Source organism: Lissotriton helveticus, chromosome 9, assembly GCF_964261635.1.
Source record: "Lissotriton helveticus chromosome 9, aLisHel1.1, whole genome shotgun sequence".
Taxonomy (NCBI): Eukaryota; Metazoa; Chordata; class Amphibia; order Caudata; family Salamandridae; genus Lissotriton; species Lissotriton helveticus.
The window spans coordinates 17,710,607-17,732,388 of NC_136070.1; the positions used below are offsets into that span (position 1 = coordinate 17,710,607).

Sequence of the window (21,782 nt, forward strand, 5' to 3'; positions counted from 1 at the left end):
TAATCTAGCCCGGGGATCCACAGGCCGCAGAGCTCCGCCGGTCCCGCAGCCTCTCCGGGCGATTCCTCACCTCGCCGACGGCACCGCTCACCACCGCAGGGCACCGGCGACCTCCGCCACCGAGTAGGGGCCGAGCTGGACACCAGGTGCCGCGCTATCAGCCGCGTTGCTGGATCGGCGCCGGAGAGGCAGGGAAAAGCGTCCTACTCCGACGCCATCTTGGTCACGCCCCCCGTTTTTTTTTTTTTTTTAATTGTTTTTATTGACATTTTGCATTTACAGTGACATGTTGTACCAGATAGCGATTCAACAGAGCACATGTACTCGTGGTTATCTCATAAGGCAGTGGTGGTCTCGCAGTGATTAGTCAAATTTCTTGTTATCATTAAGGTCTTCCTACAGAAAATAACTGGGGGGGCGATGCTTATGGAGTTCCGGGTACAGATATCGAGAGGTCTTAGGATGGCGTGTGTGTCCCAGTGAGTGGTGGTTCCGCGAGGTGCCAGGGGCGCGGGGGGGACCTGTGGTCGGTCTAGCTCTGGGGGTCGGACTTACTCTTGAGACGCATTGCCTGGCACTAATACCCGGTGGCTTTAAGTGTGCACTGCGGGAGGAGATCTGGCATCCGTGTTCGTGGCCTGCATCTGTGATTGTGTGACTCGTGGTGTGTGAGGGACTCTCTCCGTGGCGTCATGGGGAAGGGGTTGTTTAAATTGGTGCAGTAGGATGGCCCAGTCCATTGATATGGGGTGTTTGTGCATCCCTTTCACCTCTTCTCTCAATGTTTCTTTCTCCGCCGCTGCCCATTTGTGTACTGCACCAACCAATGTGGCGATCGGAGGGCCTGTGGGGGACCGCCAGTGCATGGCTATGTTCCGCTTGGCCAATAAGATGGCCAGTGAGACAAATCTGAGGGGCACTTTGTGTTGTTTCCTCTTCTGATACCCAGTGCACAGATTTCCCATGTATTCAGATATGTGGGCCCAGCCGCCCTCATCCTCCTGGACCTCTTGGCAGCCTTTGACACCGCCTGCCACCGCACCCTAATAGCCCGCCTCCACAACTCTGGGATCCAAGGAAAGGCCCTGGACTGGATCACATCGTTCCTCTCCGACAGAACCCAGAGAGTCCGCCTCCCTCCCTTCCGCTCCGAGGCCACCAAGATCATCTGCGGCGTACCCCAGGGGTCCTCACCCAGCCCGACCCTCTTAATTATCTACATGAGCCCCCTCGCCACCATCGCACGCAAACACAACATCAACATCATCTCATACGCCGACGACACCCAACTGATACTCTCCCTCACCAAAGACCCTCTCACCGCCAAAGCCAAATTCCAGGTCCCATACTTCAGTCAGAGGGTGTGGGGAGCATCCACTGAGAACCCGGAGAAATTAAATCAGAGGGATTGGGGGGGTACAAATGGGAGGAGCAGGGCAGTTAATACCTGTAACAGGAATGGGCCAGGACAAGCGTTGCATACCTCACAATGCTGGCGTGCAGCCTGTATCTCACAGTCATACTTGTTCTTCACAGACTCCAAACACAGCTCTCTGTAGATTCCTGCGGAGAAAGGTAGGTGTTCATTCTGCACTGTTCCTTGAAACTTTAGGCAGTTCCCAAAACATTTCATGATATTCCTCATGCTTCGTAGAGCACAACAGCACAGACCGACTGTCACCCTACGCCCTCTTGATGAGTCTACACAAAGTAAACAAGGTTTTCCTCTGGGCATATCCTAAATTCTGCAAGTCTTTATAAGTGCACAAATAGATCAGGCCACTCTTCAGGTCACACAAATAGGCTTTTGACAGAATCCAGGATTAAGAACCAGAGAAAAGCTATTACGGAGTATTAATTCTTCTCTAAAAACGAGCAGTGAAAGCCTGCATTCCTTTCATCGTGACCTTCCAGAATAGCGGGTGCCTAATCTGCAACTCTTCTCATGAAAACTAGGACCATGGCTTCCCACCGAGAAGCCCTCACCCTTTGCAACAAACATCCATGAAAGTCCACTGCATGCAGAGTATTCTACCAGTAACAAGAACCTACAAGCTCCCCCCATCGCAGCAAGCATGCATCCTCCCACTGCAAGCAGTGTGTTCTACCAGTAACATGAACCAACAAACTCCCCCCTTCAGAGCAAGCGTTCATGCTCTCCCACTGCAAGCAGTGTGCTCTACCAGACCAGTGACGAGAATCCATAAACATCCCGTTCAGGGTAAGCAGGATTGTCCTCCTAATGCAGGCAGTGTGCTCCACCAGTAACGAGAACCCACAAACCGCCACCACAGTAGCTCTCTGGCCAGCCAGACTGAACACTCACACCCTCCTCGTGCAGATGCTGTGATCCCTTTCCCAGAGTAGATCAATCACAAGCTCTAAAGGCATTTCACAGCCGGTCGCCAATACCTTAGCTGCCATTGCAGCAAGCCCTTTCCAACTAGCACCGTGGCCCCCACCATCTGCATCACAACTTTGACAGCCTACTGCAGATGATGGTGTCCTTTACTTCCGACAAGCACCCACAACCTCCCGCCAGAGAAATCCACAACATTTCTCCACAGCAGTATTAGCACCACGCATTCCGACACAGCCCTATCACTTCCAGTGGGGGCCACAAGCTCCTGCCACAGAAGCACCTTCCTTACATTCAATGAGCTCCACAACATCTCTCCACAGCAGTCTTAGCACCACGACCTTTCGACACAGCCCAATCACTTTCAGTGGGGGCCACAAGCTCCTGCCACAGCCCGCATGCTCCACTTTCCAAAGGGCGCTAAAAGCCTCCAGTGGCATGCAGAGCCCCGCTCCTGGTACAAGCCACTTGTGCCTCGAGTCAGAACCCCAGCAAACGACACCATGGACCTCACTGCCTTGCAATGTAGACAAACCGAGGAAGCCCAGAGCAGAAAATGTGGTGGTTCTTTTCCTGGAAGACCTACTCAGCACTCCCAATTAACCCCCTCTTCTTAATCACAACGCCCAGTTCCCAACAATGCACATAAACAGGCTGTGAGCAAACCTGCTCTTCTCCTTACCTGCAACTTTTGTTCGGATTTGCATGTTGTCCTGTAGTGTGGCCAGTGGTTCCAGGTACTCCGGACCCTTTCCCGCACTCACCTCCTGTAGCTTGAAATCCACCTGGTTCAGGCGTTCCTTGTAGAGTCTAACAGAGACAAGGAGGAGAGAGCATTACCAGCATGCCCAACCGAATGCTAGACAGAGCGTCTGATGCACAAAACAAAAACAATGGACCCAACTCAGGGTACAAGTGCAGCAACACAGGAGAAGTGAGAAGGTTGTAAAAGGAACCCAATGGATTTAGAAAGCCGACATCTGGCAGCTACCTGGGTGATGATAGGGTGCAGCATAAGTGACCTGCAGAAGGCTGGCTGTTTCAACAGGGTGGAGGTCACAGGAAGTATGCAAAGGTTACAGCTGGATACCCTGAACGAGTCGTACACAAGGCCTTCCAGGCCAAAGAGTAGGCACAGGTCTTCATGCAAGAATGCCACATCCAATGCAACCGTGCTGTAATAACTCACCAGAAATCTGCTGCGAAACCACCCTTTTAAGATAGCTGGTTTAGGCAACTTTTCACCACCACTATGGTTTCATGGAAAATATTTCCCCAATATGTTTTCCTCGACAAAAAGAAATAAAGATAGGCATCTAAGAGTCACAATCTGACTGGAAAAAAAACTGCATTGTTTGCCAAAAACACTAAACGATGTCAACTTGCAGTGAATACTTCCAATTAGGTGTTAACTTTTTACACAAATACTTGTGGGTGCAGGTAGATTGCACTCACCTGTATGGATCCTACGTCAGCTGTGGAGGATTTGGTTTAGCTCTACATGTGTTGGAATTGGTCTACATTCCAAAAAGGAGCAGCTGTGTCCTCATTTGACATGGGGATATGTCAGCACCCAATTAATGCCCAAGATGATCTGTAACACCATGAAGGGAGTGCCAAAAGGGGGAAAAAAAAGCCCAACTCCGACCTGAAGATTGAATAATCTATCCCAGGTTTATAAGCTTCAGACTGATTACACCCAAGAGAGGACACGAAGCTGCATCAACCACCTGCTTCCCATTATTGAAAGCTACACTAAAGGGGGAGCAGCCACCATCCCACCCAAACACCACCTGGGACCTTCACCCTCAACCAAGCTTTCGGAGTGCATTGGAACAGATGCAGGGCAGATTCATGAAAGTGGGTTAAGTGTGAAGGCACCATGTGGTGGTGTGCAGACTTACCCGACAGCCCGTTCTTCAGACTGGGTCGCCTCTGCACTACAAGGAGAATATAAATGGAAAGCCTTAGAAAACGAAAACATGCTCCTGAGAGGTCACTCTAGATCAGCAAAAAGAGCCAACAAGGGAGCACTACTCAAAGACAAGGAACCCCGCCAACCCGCCAACAGACAAAGGGAAAGTTAAAGACCACCAGGATCTCAAATGCCCAGAATTACTTCACGAGGACTTATAAAAGGGGTGTTTCTATTACCAGGAAATATTCTAGTCTAAAGGAAACAGCTCTGTGCGCATCACAATACCCCCTGCCACATACACAAACCTCCTGAGCCCAATATATTTATTATTTGAACATTTTCTGTCATTAAACGCACACCGAGGCTCAAAGTTATAATGAAAGCTACAAGATACATGACAATTATCAACATGGAGCATTATCCCAGAGGCTATTTTAGTGCTTTCTATCAGTCATATGGCGGTCAAAAGGCCAATTTTGGAATCAAACGACTTTCCGTTTAACATTCTCTTCTAAAAGGGCGAGAGGGAAATAAACAGACCTTTGGGGTACAAAAAAACGCAGCATGCAGAGGACTTTCTGTAAGAGTTCTTACAGGCTTTACCATTCCAAAGACAACCGAATGGGTGGTTTAAATAACTAACCCGACAAGGGATGGCCAATACTTAAAACATACGGTGAAGCAAGAGAAGTACTCCATCTTAAGATTCCATTGTTTTACATATTATAATGTATACCAAAGTCCACCTAGTCCTCACCACATCAGGACCTTAGACACAAAAATTCAGGTGATAAACTGCTGGGATGAGAATGCCCTCTTTATGGTATACGGGTGGTTCCTTTGCCTAGAGTGCTTACCTGCATACGTATCTGGTATCCGGATGTTTACTTTGGCCGTGGAGGGCCAAAACGGGTTCCTCACTAAAAAGGTCGAGGATAGAGCCTGTGATCTGGAGGGGCACAAAAGTGTGTCCTTCTAGAGGACTACTGTTGCTGTCCTGGGTGTAACACAATGGAAGCAGCAGTATACCATGTTTTGAGATGGTCTTACCGGACCCTTCCCCCCTCCCTTCATTTCATCTGAGCCAATGAAAGCAGGGCCTATTGGCCCTCTTCTGTAAAGTTTCACTGTTACGTGAATACCCAGGAACGTGCACCGACATCCTGTGTTCACGTCAGCTGCATGTAGGCTACGCGTGGCACGTGCAGTAGTAGGACTGCGAGTAGTTTTCCCAGACAAGGCCGGTGTATTGCCTGAAATTCGGTGCCTGGGGAATGGATATATTCAAAGACCAAAGTAAAGACTGTGCAAGGGTTTGCAGGTTAGTTCTTACAGAAGGAAGGGTTAGATAGGGCCGCCCTTTTCCCTACAACTGATTAGTGCTTCAGAGAGGCTGACAGCCAGATACAGAAATCTCACACTTCATTGTGCCCATGTTTCGGGTGCTTCTATTTAGAGACAGTCCCAGTGCTACAGGCTGCCAGAAGCATCACTTTACACAAAGCCAGTATCTGGAGAGCAACCTAAAAAGGACACTTCAATGAGAACCACCCCCAAACTGGTTCTAAAGGTTGAGACAGTAGATGCACATCCACTCTCTCAAAAATGTGCATAACTATGAACTCAAACCACCCAACTGTCCCTTTTCCATGTTCTTCATGATTAAGTATGTGAGATTTCTGCATAGTACTTGAAGGAATGCTGTGTGGCCAGGGAATGTGTCTGCACCACTTTCCCCAGGTGGGCAGAACAACAACTGAATTCTTCACTTTCAGCTAGAGGAGCAGAGGGTCTGCCTAGTACATTGACACCAGCCTGCTTACAGAGGGTCGGAATCGGGATGGCCCTGAAGTAGGAGAAACTGTCCAGGAGAAGAAGCCCAGTGTGTTCCTAGTAGAAGAAACACCCAGAAAAAGCACACTGATCAAGCAGAGACAGGAGTGACTTGTGCGCGAGAGATTCTCCCAGTCCCACTGTGGTTCCAGGCAAGAGCCACACAAGGTCTACTTGCTTACACACACACACACACACACACACACACACACACACACACACACAATCAGGACACCAACTGCCTTTGCATGGGGCCAGCCAGAACTGTAAATACCATGGTGTTCCACCAGCCTGGTTAGGGACTGCACCTGCCTCTAAAACCTCATGGCCATGACGCCCTGTGGCTGATAAACTTCTGATGCAGCCAGGGCTACCAATCACCACCAAAATAAATGGGCGGCACCGTATGGTCAAATGTGGCCTGCCCCCAGCCTCCTCTGCAGCCTCCGAGGGATTGCAATCAATACTCACAGTTTTTAAGATGTCAAGTTTGTACAAGTCGAGCATGAAAGGTCTAGAGACTGCATTCCAACCACTTCACTTCTAGTGGTAAAAACGTGGGCATACGAGTGAAATTACTGCAGATAGGACTTGTGGGGCAATAAATATACCTGCGTCTTGTTCATGCCTGCTAGGCGACTACAAGTCCATCTCGAGCCATCAGGGTGAAAGGAAAGGGGCATGGTGCACTAAGAGTCGTGATCAGACTCATTAACCAGTATAATTCATCGAATTATCATGGAGTTCTGCTGTTAGAACATACCATCCTTTCTAAAAGGGCAAACACTACGCTGGACATTAGAGTTACTGTGCCTGTTGGTTGATCGCCAAGTGCGGAGATAGTGCTACCCTCCAGAAGAAGCCAGTGACTGCGCACCCTCGCTGCCCTGAGAGTTAAGTGCAGAAACAGCTGTACTTGACCCTGTATACAGAGCCCCAAAGCACCAGTGGAAAATGCCCCCAACCACCACAGTACAGGCCTGTACCACTCTGAAACACTGCCAACATTCAGAAGTGCAGCTTTACTGCTTCCATGTCAGTTAAGAAGGCAATTAGAACCAGGTGTTGCTACAAAAGTGCAACACATTACTTGGACTAGGAAGTGCTATAATCTTTATATAAAATGAGACTATGCCAGTAGGGTCGGGAGCATTCAGGTTTGTGGTAATGTGGCCCAGATCTAAAGACAGCGGTGAGGGGCTCAGAGAAAGAATAGCTTTCGATCATCAGCCTGGAAGGGTCATAAAACCATTTCTAAGCAACATTAAGTCCATCACTCGGGAGTCAGAAATATCAACAAAAGGTGAAACTTCAAAATTGCTGCCAATCTACCTGGTGGGCAATATATCAAAATACCTCTACCCTGATGTGGAGGTCATCACAAAAAAACAGTGACCTCACTTTATGATGCTCTTAGAAGTCAGAAAGAACCCCAACTCTACATCTAGGGTTGGGGAGTCTAGAGTAAATATTGTAATTGTTAGAGTTTAAGATTTTACCATTAGATGTTTTTTAAATTACAGCTTTTGTGGAAGGGGGGCAATGTGAAAACCCCTTTTCTCTTTAATAAAACAAAAAATGTAAGCGCATTTCTGCACAACTTAAGATTTACAAACCAGAAGCAAAGGGAACCAAAAGACTGGTGGAACAATGAACTTTTAACAGGCAAGGCAGAAGTGGAGATTTCTGGCTGAAATTAAATGTACATATGGCAAAAATCAAACTGTGCCCCCTCAATAACCTCACACCAACAGACAAGCACTGTGGTGGAGGGGTGATATTTTGCGCCGCTTTGAAACCATGGGATCAGGATACCTCACAATCATTGAGTGCACCTTGACTTCCTCGCTCTACCAGAGCGTGAACAGTTTAAGCCGAGCCAAAATTAGAACCAAGAATAGGCTGATAAACCAAAACACACCAGTAACCGGGGGCGTGGCCAGGCTACCGACCATGATGGTCATTTTTAGACCTGGCAGCATTGGAATGGGTCTCCCTTCCATTTCTACTGTTGCCTCATGTATTTTTGCTGGTGTTGTATGCTTTGGGCACTGTGCCACTGCTACCCAGTGACACAGTGCAAGTGCTCCCTACTGTAAATTGTTGTATTAATCAGTGGTTCCATGTTTGGCTATTTGGTTTACTTATCAGACCCTAGTCTAGTGCACTGAGTGTGCCATGGGCGTGTAAATCCAAAGGCTGCTTGTGGGCTTGCAGCACTGGTTGCAAGCACAGAAGCTTGCAGCACAGAAGCAGCCTTGTAAAGTGTGTCTAAGGTCTGCCATTGCAGAGCCTGCGTGCAGTCTGGTACTGTCATGCTAACTGGGCAAGTGCACCCACTTCCCAGTCCCAAAACCTTCCCGTTTCTTCATATCAGTCACCCCTATGGTAGGCCCAAGGGCAGGGTGCATTGCAAGTATAAGGTGGGACAAGCCCTGATGTGTGTGGCATGTCCTAATAGTGAATTAAAGCCATTTTCGTTTTTCACTATTGCAAGGCTATCTGTTCTCCATAGGCCAGAATGGGCTGATAGAATTGTTACATTTTATAATCCTAACAGGCTCAGAGAACATGGTAGAAATTAGAGTGTAGTAAGCCTGAACTCAGAATAATAAACTGCACTAAAATATGTATTTTATTTTAATATTCTGTGTTTGCAAATACCACTTTTAGAAAGTAGGCATTTGCTTGTCTAACCATTCAAACCTTCCTCTGCTAGGTTGTGTATTCCTAGTCTGGTTTTGTGAGTGACGGGGCTGGGGGATTCCAAGAGACAGGATGAGTCACCCAGTGGTTTCTCGGGCATGGTGGCCCCTTTAACCCGACTTACGAGAAAGAACGTGCCTTTTGTGTGGGATGCTGAAGCTCAACAAGCCTTCGTTCAGTTAAAATTCTCCTTTTCCACAGCACCGGTGCTCACATGCCAATCCCGATCAGCCTTTTATGGTAGAGGCGGATGCATCCGAAGCGGCTTTGGGGGCGGTGTTGTCCCAGAGAGAAGCCACGGGCCAGTTGCATCCCATCGCCTATATGTCGAGAAAACTAAGTCCTGCAGAGATCAATTACACGATCGCGGAGAAGGAACTGCTAGCCATCCGCGGAACGGAGACATTGGCTGTTGGGAGCGAAACACCAAGTCACCGTATACACGGATCACCGAAATCTACAGTTTATGCGGGCAGCCAAACATTTGACTCCCCGACAACTACGCTAGATGTTGTTCTTCGAGGAGTACCGGTTTATAGTCGCTTACAGACCCGGTGCCCTCAACAGAAAGGCGGACGCCCTAACACGACAGGAGAACCCGACTCTACACACCGCTACCCCGACAGAGCCATTATCAAACCATCCAATGTCATAGGAGTAACCCAATCTCATGATTTTTTGAAAGGGGTGAAAAACGGAATACAAACATGCGTGTGGAGAACTTGCCTGCGACATCACCCTGAATGGAGGATGAAAACGGGCGTACCTATGAAAGGAACTCAAGTACTTGTCCCTACTGTGTTGTTGCGCAAGACTGTGTTTTCCTGGTGCCATACCGTTCCCTGCGTAGGTCACATGGGGTATGGAAAAACCCTCGAGAAGACTTTAAGGCAGTTCTGGTGGCCTTCGATCAGGCTGGATCTTCGTCGATAGGTAACCGAATGCACGAAATGCAATCAAATGAAGACGGATCGTCAACAACCCTTGCCCACACCCGCTCACCCGTGGGAAAGGTTTTCTGTAGATTTTATTGTGGGTCTTCCAAAAGATCAGGGGAAAACAGCCATAGTGGTAGTGCTGGATTACCTAACTAAAATGGGGCATTTCGTAGCCTGTAGGCAAGTACGAACGGCAGGGCAGTTAGCACACCTACTCCTGGTACACGTAGTGAGGCTGCATGGTCTCCCAAGGGACATAGTGTCCGATAGGGGAGCGCAATTTACAGCACGCTTTTGGAAAACGTGGTGTTCAGAGCTGCAGATCAAATCCTCTGTATCAACCAGTTTCCACCCCCAGACCGACGGTCAAACAGAGAGACTGAATCAATCCCTGAAGCAGTATCTCCGTTGTTACGTACAAGACAACTCTGATGCGTTGGTGGATTGGTTGTGGGTAGCGGAAATCGCTTACAACAGTTCTCATCACTCTTCTACACTGCATACACCTTTCTATAGTTCTTATGGACATCATCCCCGGTTCGATCCCATGTTGTTGCCTAATTCGAGCACGAAACTACCGGAAGTCAAGGAGAGATTGTTGCGTGTTCGCAAGGTGCTCCTGGCCACACGCAACAATCTGATAAAAGCCAAGGTTAGCTACAAAGTGCAGGCTGACAAACACCGCAGGCCAAGCCTAGTGTACAGGAAGGGGGATTTGGTGTGGTTATCCACCAAGCACATCAAATTCAAGAGGCATAGCGTTTCAATCCCTGGTTCATAGGACCGTACAGAGTGGTAAAACACGTCAACCCTGACGCTGTGAAGTTGCGATTGCCAGCGCACTTTCGGATACACCCTGTTTTCCATGTTTCGCTCTTGAAACCCTCTCTCTGTCCTGTACGCCGTGCTCCCCTACCTATCTGGGTCCAACAGGAAAGGGAATTTGAAGTGCAGAAAATACTAGATTCCAAATGGGTGAGGGGACGTATACACTACCTGATATCCTGGAAGGGCTACGGTCCGGAGGAGAACTCCTGGGAGCCGGCTGGGGCGGTTCATGCACCCAGGTTGGTCGCCAGATTTCACCGTTTGTGCCCGGATCGTCCTGCGCCCGGTGCCCACCCCTTGTGAGGGGGGATGTACTGTCATGATTTGTATGCCCATACGCCCGAGAGACACAAACAGCCTGAATGCCGCGCTCCTTGCGCATCGGAAACACGAGAACTACATGTCCCGACAGGCAATGGGGCAGTGACGTGATGAACGCACGGAGCGTGCGCAACACGTCATCAAAAGGAGCCCCGGCAACCACGGCATTGCCGATAATTCCTGTTCCAGCTCGGAGTACGGTTTGTTTGCAGACGGTAGCGGTAAGAACGCGGATTTGGTCCGCAAATTCCTGTTCTCTGAGGCACTCTGTGTCCTAACAGTGTGATTCACGCTGGTGGCGTGGAGCGTGTTATATTTCCCGTTTTATCCTCTCGGCTGAGGGGGAAGCTACGACGCTATTGTGAACTTGTGAGACACTGGGTAATGAACATTAGAGCCACGCTGGGAAAGTGGCATCTTGTTAACTATTGGTTTTTTCCTCTCGGATGAGGGGGAAAGAGGAGAACCTTGTGTGCAATCCTTGGCTTCAAATCCAGGGAATCGAGGCTGGGACCTCGGTAAAACAATTTGCTGTGTAAATACTGTACTATGCTGTGCAGGGTGTGATGTTGAACACCCACATTTCAAAGACTCGCTTTACATGAGAAACAGAACAGAGGACCCTTTCCGTTTCTGCTTCTATATTATTTGATGTTCTACCACAACATTTGTTTATCCTTTCTTCCTACTCAGGAGACACAAGAGGGGTACTTACTCAGAGGGATTAAGCACACCCATTGAGGAATGTTTATAACTTGTTTTAGGTAGGTGTGTCAGTCCTCCCTTTACATAGAGTAACCCTCATAGGTTAGGGTCTCATGAAGTGTCTCTTTGTTTGGTTATTCCGCAGTTGGGTAGAGTGCCTGGTACACCACACGTCGTGTCTTCGAGATACAACCAATCGTATTTTCCTTTACAGGTACTAGTGTGGTGTTGTAAAGTCTTTCTGTTTGTTAAGGGGTCAGCAACAAAAGTGGGTGGGTTAGATTCACCAAACCGGGAGGGTCTTCTAAACAAGTTCTTCTTTGTCGTTGCAGATCTCCCTCCCTGCTGTACCCTTCCTTTCCCTCCCCGGTTGGACTCCCTCTGTTGTCTGTGTTACCTGATTCAGACTCTGAGGTCGTTCATAGGGGAGGTTATAGGCATAGCAACACAGCCCCGAAGAGGCCAGAAAGCAGAGCCTGACACCTGGAAGACGGTGCTGCGCTGGACTTTGTTTGGGCCTGAATTAGTCTCCTAGTCGGCTGCATCGTCTGTGCCTGTACATCAAACAGGAACCTTCCAAGGACTGTGAAGCATTAAAGACACTTGACGAAATCTCCCTTGGAGTGAAGGATTCGCTCTCCTGCATTCGCAGGCACAGTAACTAAGTCGACAGGTCTGAAGATCCTGAGCTTCTCCGGACTCAGGAGGCTCTGCAACACAGGTTGTGGTTTTCTACAACTCCTGCCCTGCCCTCTCACCAGGTTGGAGGCCAGTATCCCGTGTGGGGATTGCAATAACTAAACCTCTGTGCACTGCGTCCAACTTGCAGTTGCAAAGGCTTGTTGGCTTCCTTCCAAAAAGATATTTGGGCTCCAAGTAGCCCCAATCTTGAGCACCTCTACTCCGGTGACCAGAATCTTCAGCCACACCGCAGCGTGTGCATTGTGGCTTGTATCTTTTGGTGAGCTGCTTGAGGTCCTGTCACTACTCCGGTGCCTCTGGCCTGTGGGTCCACTTGAGGGTCACACTCGTTTCTTTTGGGCTCCCCTGATTGCTCGGGCCTGCTCAGACTCCCCTGCTGTTGGTGAGTCCCCTGGACCTTCCTGGTCCCGACGTTGCTCCTTCTTGGAGTCCTGCGTTGGTTGCATTTGCCAAGTCTTGTTGGCACTTCCGCAGGACACAGACCCCTCAGCACTTGACATCCTTCGTGGGGCAGCTCGTGCACGGCTCGTGCTCTTCCTCAGCATCGCCAGGTCCCCACAGCTGCAGAGTCATGGTCCTCGTCATCCATCCTGCCACACCCAACATCGGAGGGCATTTGTTTCCCAAGTCTCCCGGTCACTCCTGAGTGACAGACTGTTCTTTATGCTTGCAGGTACCTCTCATCGAGAATCCATCCTCGGATTCCATTGTACAGTTCTTCCTTCTTCCACAGTGTCACTTTCCTGAAGTCTTCCATTGGGTTCGACAGCGGTTTCCGACACCACTTCACACGTACGAACCCGGCTTACCTGGTTTAGGTAACGTGGGTACTAGGGTATTCACCGGTGGGATGGCACTCCAACCTTCTGCCTTCCACAGGGTTTCTTCATGTTCCACAATCTTTAAAAATCCAACCACGACTTGCACTGAGAGTTGTACGGAGCATGTGGTTAGGTTTCCACAATGCACACGCTCTCCCTGGGGTCCCTTTCTACTCACCGTGGGTGGTTCCTTGGGTCCCCAGCACTTTTACACCTCGTGACCCTGTCCAGATCCTAGTCATGGTTCTTATTCCATTTTCTTAGTATGTGGTTTGGTCCCCCCTGGGGTCAACTGTGTATTTCGTCCTATTTACTGTGTTTCTTTGTTAAAGTATTGTGTGCAATGTGTTTATGTTATTGGTACATACTAGAGTGTATTCTATAATAAATACATATTTGTATAAATACTTGGTGTGGTTCTTTTTCACTTAATCAATATTATACGATTGCATTCTGGTAAGACAAGCTGCTTTACACTCCTTCTGGACTAAGCCTGGAGGCTGCTCTCCACAGCTACCACTTAGAAAGCTTTCTAAATTTGTCTGAGACCTCTTAAATCACCATAAGTGTTGTCTGGACTGGTGTAAGGTGCCCACGTACATTAGTGGACATCATATATCAGGCCAGCTTCTCACAATCACAGAACGCACTTGTTATACAAAACAGAAGGTTGGAAGTTGTTATTTATCAATGACAAAGTGAACTGTGTGCATTATGTCACATTAGGTTGGAGTTATGTACAATTAGGACTCTGTGAGGACCCGATGGTCAGATCTCTCTTTATAATAAAACTACTGAATCTTAAAAGCACATTTTCACTTTAAGTTCATTATAACCCGTATAAATCAAAGTGGATATACACTACATGTTTAAGAAAACGACTTCTAGACCTATGTCACAGTATGCTAGAAAGGCTCAGCAGTAGCTTTCACTGCACCTTCATATTGTGGCCTCACAGCGGATGTATGACGTTACAACGCTTGCTTTTACCACGCATGCTGTTACAACGCAGTTTTTACAACGCAAACCTTTACAATGCATAGCGGTTTGGGGTGCTGGATAGTGAATAGTTTAATTTACTATTCCAACTCCAGTCCCCGTGGACACTAGGGAAGGAGTTTGATAGTAAATTAAATCTATTCCCTATCCTAGAGCGCCCCCCAGCGCAATGCGTTGTAATGGTTTTCGTTGTAAAACCTGCGTTGTAAAAGTTTTGTTGTAAAGGATGGTTCCCCTCACAGCAGATGGTGTGGAAATGAAAAGAGTGACCGCATTAAGAAGTAAAGCTGAATACTAGGTCAGGTCTATCTCAAGAGTCGACAGGAAATCGGCAGTGTTTCCTTTTACACAACATCCATATGTAAACTGTTTGGACAACTGCAGGACTAAGCATGCGACAATTTTCATATTACATGTGGGTCAGAGAGCTTTTTTTTTCCCAGTACCAGCAAATGGATGATCAGAAGTCAACAACTTGACCTTAAAGGTGACAAAAATGATTTTGGGCAATCGTTTACAACAATACTGGGACTGGAAATGCAGTTTTATCTAAAGACGTCAATGCAAGCATGCAAAAATACTCCCCACAACAACTTTCCAACCAAAGACTGAAAAACGACATAACGAATAGCACCCATCTGGCTATTCACCTACAAACACACAGAGTTCCCATTACCACCCCCACACAATCCCCCACAGACCCGTCCACCCACCATCCCCCTCCTACATCAGCCCTGGACTCACTGATCTTTGAGGTCTGTGAACTGCTTCTCAAGGTTAGACATTTCATCCAAGCATTCCATCCTTCGCCTCTCACAGTCTTCATCATCCATTTCTGTTGGAAAAGATGTTCAAATCAGCGAAGCACTCATCGTAAAGAAACCCTGGCACATTGAAGACTGTTGAGAAAGGGCCCCAAAAACAATGGGAAATGGAGGGACACATGGAAAATGGGCAGTGCAAAAGGAGACTAATTGACAGCAGTCAACTAAAAACTTACATTCGTGGAGTGGGACAGATAAAAGTGGGGGTGAGGGGGTGTGAAGATACAGGACAACTAAGGCGAAGGAAGAGGTTGGATTGCCAGGAATAGGAGGGCTTGGAGAGTTGCAGATGGAGACGTAATGGGAAAACCTGTGCCAGGCTGATGAATGAATGAAAGGCAAGTCCAAAAATGTTGGAAAGGATAAAGGAGACAATACGTCAAAAACTAGAGCAAGATGAGAAATGGCAGAGCATCTGAGAAACCTACAGCAAAGCAAGACACATTGTGCCAGAAAAAGAAGCCTGGGTGGGCCTGCAGGTGTCCTAAAAACATAGTAAACCAAAAAAGGTTGTCTGTGACTAGGGAGAGACAAGGGAAACGGGCTGCATGAAACGATGATAAAACAAAGTGCCTACCTCTCGACTCCCAACTGTGGGTGACTATTAAAGTCTATAGAGGCATTGTGTTTGTTAGGTGGATGAATATCGGTAAAAACAGGTTAACATCCACCAAATGTGGGTGGCTTGACAGATAAGCTATGTGCCCAACATGTGTTCAAAGTTTATGTCTGCCACATGATTGGTGATAAACTAATGCTCATAGATTTAGTGTGCTGAATTAAGTCCACAAGCCCTACAGAACCCTGACACAATGACTAGATGATGTCAATGAACTCATCAATGAGGTCATAACATCATGAGTAATGTAATTTGAGGTCATAAGCAATGCACAGCAGGGGGACAGGGTATAGGTAGCTCAGTTAACTACAACTTGTGAATTTAGGGGTTGCATATGGATGGCCTCTGTCTAGGATGGCATTGTGGGTGGAAAACAATGAAACAATGAAATGGAATCCAATGCTGAAGGACGATGATTGGCTGAGATTGATTCAGCATTCTTTACATCACTTTGTTTCCTTATCCTATAGATGCCCCGTCTATTAACTCCCCCACTCTCCCTCTTCCCCAATAGTTCTACCTCGAGGCCGTCATAATCCTCTAAACACGATCATCTCTGCTCCCATCTACAAGTTAACTCACTGTCCCACTGACTAAATCCATGTCCCCATTTCCCCTCTCCTCTTACTGAGTCCTCCTGCCACAATGTCACCCCATGCCTCCTCCTTGGTTCATACCAACCACATCTGAGTATCACACGGGAGCGAACTCCTCCCCCGCTTCACCCTCTCCCTGCACCACCCTCACCGCCACTACTCCTACCTCTCCTGTCTCTTACCCCTCACTGTCACTAGCTCCTCACCCGCTTCACCCTCTCCCTGCACCACCCGCACCGCCACTACTCCTACCTCTCCTGTCTCTTACCCCTCACTGTCACTAGCTCCTCACCCGCTTCACCCTCTCCCTGCACCACCCTCACCGCCACTACTCCTACCTCTCCTGTCTCTTACCCCTCACTGTCACTAGCTCCTCACCCGCTTCACCCTCTCCCTGCACCACCCTCACCGCCACTACTCCTACCTCTCCTGTCTCTTACCCCTCACTGTCACTAGCTCCTCACCCGCTTCACCCTCTCCCTGCACCACCCTCACCGCCACTACTCCTACCTCTCCGGTCTCTTACCCCTCACTGTCACTAGCTCCTCACCCGCTTCACCCTCTCCCTGCACCACCCGCACCGCCACTACTCCTACCTCTCCTGTCTCTTACCCCTCACTGTCACTAGCTCCTCACCCGCTTCACCCTCTCCCTGCACCACCCTCACCGCCACTACTCCTACCTCTCCTGTCTCTTACCCCTCACTGTCACTAGCTCCTCACCCGCTTCACCCTCTCCCTGCACCACCCTCACCGCCACTACTCCTACCTCTCCTGTCTCTTACCCCTCACTGTCACTAGCTCCTCACCCGCTTCACCCTCTCCCTGCACCACCCTCACCGCCACTACTCCTACCTCTCCGGTCTCTTACCCCTCACTGTCACTAGCTCCTCACCCGCTTCACCCTCTCCCTGCACCACCCTCACCGCCACTACTCCTACCTCTCCTGTCTCTTACCCCTCACTGTCACTAGCTCCTCCCTCGCTTCATCCTCTCCATGCACCACCCTCACCGCCACTACTCCTACCTCTCCTGTCTCTTACCCCTCACTGTCACTAGCTCCTCACCCGCTTCATCCTCTCCATGCACCACCCTCACCGCCACTACTCCTACCTCTCCTGTCTCTTACCCCTCACTGTCACTAGCTCCTCACCCGCTTCACCCTCTCCCTGCACCACCCTCACCGCCACTACTCCTACCTCTCCGGTCTCTTACCCCTCACTGTCACTAGCTCCTCACCCGCTTCACCCTCTCCCTGCACCACCCTCACCGCCACTACTCCTACCTCTCCTGTCTCTTACCCCTCACTGTCACTAGCTCCTCCCTCGCTTCATCCTCTCCATGCACCACCCTCACCGCCACTACTCCTACCTCTCCTGTCTCTTACCCCTCACTGTCACTAGCTCCTCACCCGCTTCATCCTCTCCATGCACCACCCTCACCGCCACTACTCCTACCTCTCCTGTCTCTTACCCCTCACTGTCACTAGCTCCTCACCCGCTTCACCCTCTCCCTGCACCACCCTCACCGCCACTACTCCTACCTCTCCTGTCTCTTACCCCTCACTGTCACTAGCTCCTCACCCGCTTCACCCTCTCCCTGCACCACCCTCACCGCCACTACTCCTACCTCTCCGGTCTCTTACCCCTCACTGTCACTAGCTCCTCCCTCGCTTCATCCTCTCCATGCACCACCCTCACCGCCACTACTCCTACCTCTCCTGTCTCTTACCCCTCACTGTCACTAGCTCCTCCCTCGCTTCATCCTCTCCCTGCTCCACCCTCACCGCCAATACTCCTACCTCTCCGGTCTCTTACCCCTCAAGGGAACGACCTCCTCCCCCCGCTTCACCCTCTCCCTGCACCACCCTCCGCGCCACTACTCCTACCTCTCCGGTCTCTTACCCCTCACTGTCACTAGCTCCTCCCTCGCTTCATCCTCTCCCTGCACCACCCTCACCGCCACTACTCCTACCTCTCCTGTATCTTACCCCTCACTGTCACTAGCTCCTCACCCGCTTCATACTCTCCCTGCACCACCCTTACCGCCACTACTCCTACCTCTCCTGTCTTACCCCTCATGGGAACTACCTCCTCCCCCGCTTCATCCTCTACCTGCCCGACCCTTACCATCTCTACCATTACTTCTCCTGATTTTACCCCTCACTGTCACTACCTACTATTCAGCTTCATCCTCTCCCTGCACCGCACTCACCTCCTCAACCCTTATCTCTCTTGGTTCTTACACCTCAGTGTCTGAATCCTCCCCCGCTTTATCCTCAACCTGCCCTACCTCCTCTACCCCTACCTCTCCTAGTTATTACCCGTTACTTTCCATTGTCACACCCCACATGCTTACGCCATCCCTAGGTAGGACCCCACTCCCTCTCCCCATTCTCCTCTCTCATGCCCCTGCCCCCACACCTCAACTGCTACAGCCTCAGACCCCTCGCCCATCCACCTGCTCCCCCGTGCCCTTCACTGCCCAGTTGCTTCCTCATGTCAACCTGTAACCCCCACCCCGTGTGACACTGGCCTCGTGCCAGCTGGTAACCCCACCCTGTGGGAACCTGGCCTCGTGCCATCCAGTAACCCCTGCCCTGTGTGACCCTGGCCTCACGCCGTCCCCTAAACCCAGCCCCGTGTGACCCTGGCCTCACGCTGTCCCCTGACCCCAGCCCCGTGTGACCCTGGCCTCACGCCGTACCCTTACCCCCGACACGTGTGACCCTGGCCTCGCGCCGTACCCTTACCCCGACACGTGTGACCCTGGCCTCACGCCGTACCCTTACCCAGACACGTGTGACCCTGGCCTCACGCCGTACCCTTACCCCCGACACGTGTGACCCTGGCCTCACACCGTACCCTTACCCCGCCACGTAGACCCTGGCCTCACGCCGTCCCCTAAACCCAGCCCCGTGTGACCCTGGCCTCACACCGTCCCCTAACCCCAGCCCCGTGTGACCCTGGCCTCACGCCGTCCCCTTACCCCAGCCCTGTGTGACCCTGGCCTCACGCTGTCCCCTGACCCCAGCCCCGTGTGACCCTGGCCTCACGCCGTACCCTTACCCCCGACACGTGTGACCCTGGCCTCGCGCCGTACCCTTACCCCCGACACGTGTGACCCTGGCCTCACGCCGTCCCCTTACCCCCGACACGTGTGACCCTGGCCTCACGCCGTCCCCTTACCCCCGCCACGTGTGACCCTGGTCTCACGCCGTCCCCTTACCCCCGACACGTGTGACCCTGGCCTCACGCCGTACCCTTACCCCCGCCACGTGTGACCCTGGCCTCACGCTGTCCCCTGACCCCAGCCCCGTGTGACCCTGGCCTCACGCCGTACCCTTACCCCCGACACGTGTGACCCTGGCCTCGCGCCGTACCCTTACCCCCGACACGTGTGACCCTGGCCTCACGCCGTCCCCTTACCCCCGACACGTGTGACCCTGGCCTCACGCCGTCCCCTTACCCCCGCCACGTGTGACCCTGGTCTCACGCCGTCCCCTTACCCCCGACACGTGTGACCCTGGCCTCACGCCGTACCCTTACCCCCGCCACGTGTGACCCTGGCCTCACGCCGTACCCTTACCCCGACACGTGTGACCCTGGCCTCACGCCGTACCCTTACCCCCGCCACGTGTGACCCTGGCCTCACACCGTACCCTTACCCCGCCACGTAGACCCTGGCCTCACGCCGTCCCCTAAACCCAGCCCTGTGTGACCCTGGTCTCACGCCGTCCCCTTACCCCCGACACGTGTGACCCTGGTCTCACGCCGTACCCTTACCCCAGCCCCGTGTGACCCTGGCCTCACGCTGTCCCCTGACCCCAGCCCCGTGTGACCCTGGCCTCACGCTGTCCCCTGACCCCAGCCCCGTGTGACCCTGGCCTCACGCCGTACCCTTACCCCCGACACGTTACGTTACCCTGGCCTCACGCCGTCCCCTTACCCCCGACACGTGTGACCCTGGCCTCCCGCCGTCCCCTTACCCCCGACACGTGTGACCCTGGCCTCACGCCGTCCCCTTACCCCCGACACGTGTGACCCTGGCCTCACGCCGTACCCTTACCCCGACACGTGTGACCCTGGCCTCACGCCGTACCCTTACCCCCGCCACGTGTGACCCTGGCCTCACGCCGTACCCTTACCCCGACACGTGTGACCCTGGCCTCACGCCGTCCCCTTACCCCCGACACGTGTGACCCTGGCCTCACGCCGTACCCTTACCCCGACACGTGTGACCCTGGCCTCACGCCGTACCCTTACCCCCGCCACGTGTGACCCTGGCCTCACGCCGTTCTGTAACCCAAGCCCGTGATACCCTGGCCCTCACCTTTGACCCTGGCCTCATGCATTGCTGCAACCCCTGCCCTAGGTGACCTTGACCTCTCACCTTTGACCCTACCATCCCTCTCTCTGCACTTACTCGCCCTCTATCCCTCAGTGGTGAGTGCCCCCCGCCCCTGGGGGCCCCCAGCCTTCATGGGGTGCGAGGGGGGGGGGGGGGCCGAGACCACCCCCCCTCCCCAGGTGGGGCACACCCTCAGCCCCCGGCTATCTCCCCCCAGTTCGCCCTGGGTGTGCCCCCACGCCCCACCTCAGGGTGGCCCCCCAGACCCCCCCTCAGAAAGGCCCCCCAGCCCCCCTCAGGGTGGCCCCCCCCAGGCCCCCCCTCAGGGTGGCCCCCCCAGGCCCCCCCTCATGGTGGCCCCCCCAGGCCCCCCCTCAGGGTGGCCCCCCCCAGACCCCACCTCAGGGAGGCGCCCCCAGGCACCCCCTCAGGTTGGCCCCTCCCAACCCCCCCTCAGAAAGCCCCCCCCTCAGGGTGCCCCCCCTCCGTGGCCCCCCTCATGGTCTCGCCCCCCCCTCTCCCATGGCCCCCCCTCTCTCACCCTCGCCCCCCTCGTGGCCCCCCCTCAGGGTCTCCCCCCCTCAGAGCCCCCCCTCGTGGCCCCCCCCTCGTGGCCCCCCCCTCGTGGCCCCCCCTCGGGGTCCCACCCTCTCTCTCCCGTGCCCCCCCCCTCAGGCTTGCCCCCCTCAGAGCCCCCCCTCGTGGCCCCCCCCCTCAGGGTCTCACCCTCGCTCTCCCCCCCCCCCCCCCCCCGTGGCCCCCCCTCGTGGCCCCCCCCCTCAGGGTCTCACCCTCGCTCTCGCCCCCGTCGCTGCCGCTGCTCCCCGGGCTCTCCTCGTCCTCATCGTCGTCGTCGTCGCTGCCGCTGCTGCCCTCGGGCTCCCCGTACTCCAGCTCCATGTCCTCGCGGCCCGGGGGCCCCGGGGGCTCCTTCTTGTCCCGCGCGTGCACCGGCATCGCGTCAGACCGGGGGCCCACCGGAGGACGCGCGCCCAGGAATGACGCCCATTGGACGGAGCACACCCGGGGCTGACGCCCATTGGACGGTGCACACCCAGGGCTGCGGGCCATTGGACGGAGCGCACCCAGGGCTGCAGACCATTGGACGGCCAAGGCCCAGGCAGAGCGTTCATTTGACGGCCGAAGCCCGGGCCCAGCGCCTATTGGACGGCCGGTGCCCGAGCATAGCGCTCATTGGACGGCCAGGGACGGGCCCAGCGCCCATTGGCCAACATTCACCGCCGATCGGCCTACCGCCACGGGC

At 52.5% G+C, this 21,782-nt stretch overlaps 1 protein-coding gene across 2 annotated transcripts in view; it reads right to left on the minus strand.

The window, feature by feature from the left end:
- BRMS1L (BRMS1 like transcriptional repressor) overlaps positions 1 to 21,573 on the minus strand; it is a 74,600-nt gene extending 53,027 nt beyond the window's left edge. The window contains exons 1-5 of one of the 2 annotated variants that reach the window (XM_078659357.1): positions 21,310 to 21,573; positions 14,875 to 14,965; positions 4,264 to 4,299; positions 3,042 to 3,169; positions 1,484 to 1,563 (exon numbers count right to left, since the gene is read on the minus strand). In XM_078659357.1, the coding sequence (XP_078515483.1) occupies positions 1,484 to 1,563; positions 3,042 to 3,169; positions 4,264 to 4,299; positions 14,875 to 14,965; positions 21,310 to 21,475 (501 nt within the window). In that variant the 5' untranslated portion in view covers positions 21,476 to 21,573. The remainder of the gene's footprint in view (positions 1 to 1,483; positions 1,564 to 3,041; positions 3,170 to 4,263; positions 4,300 to 14,874; positions 14,966 to 21,309) is intronic. The other variant, XM_078659358.1, reaches the window with a different exon arrangement.
- Between the last annotated feature and the right edge of the window lie 209 nt (positions 21,574 to 21,782).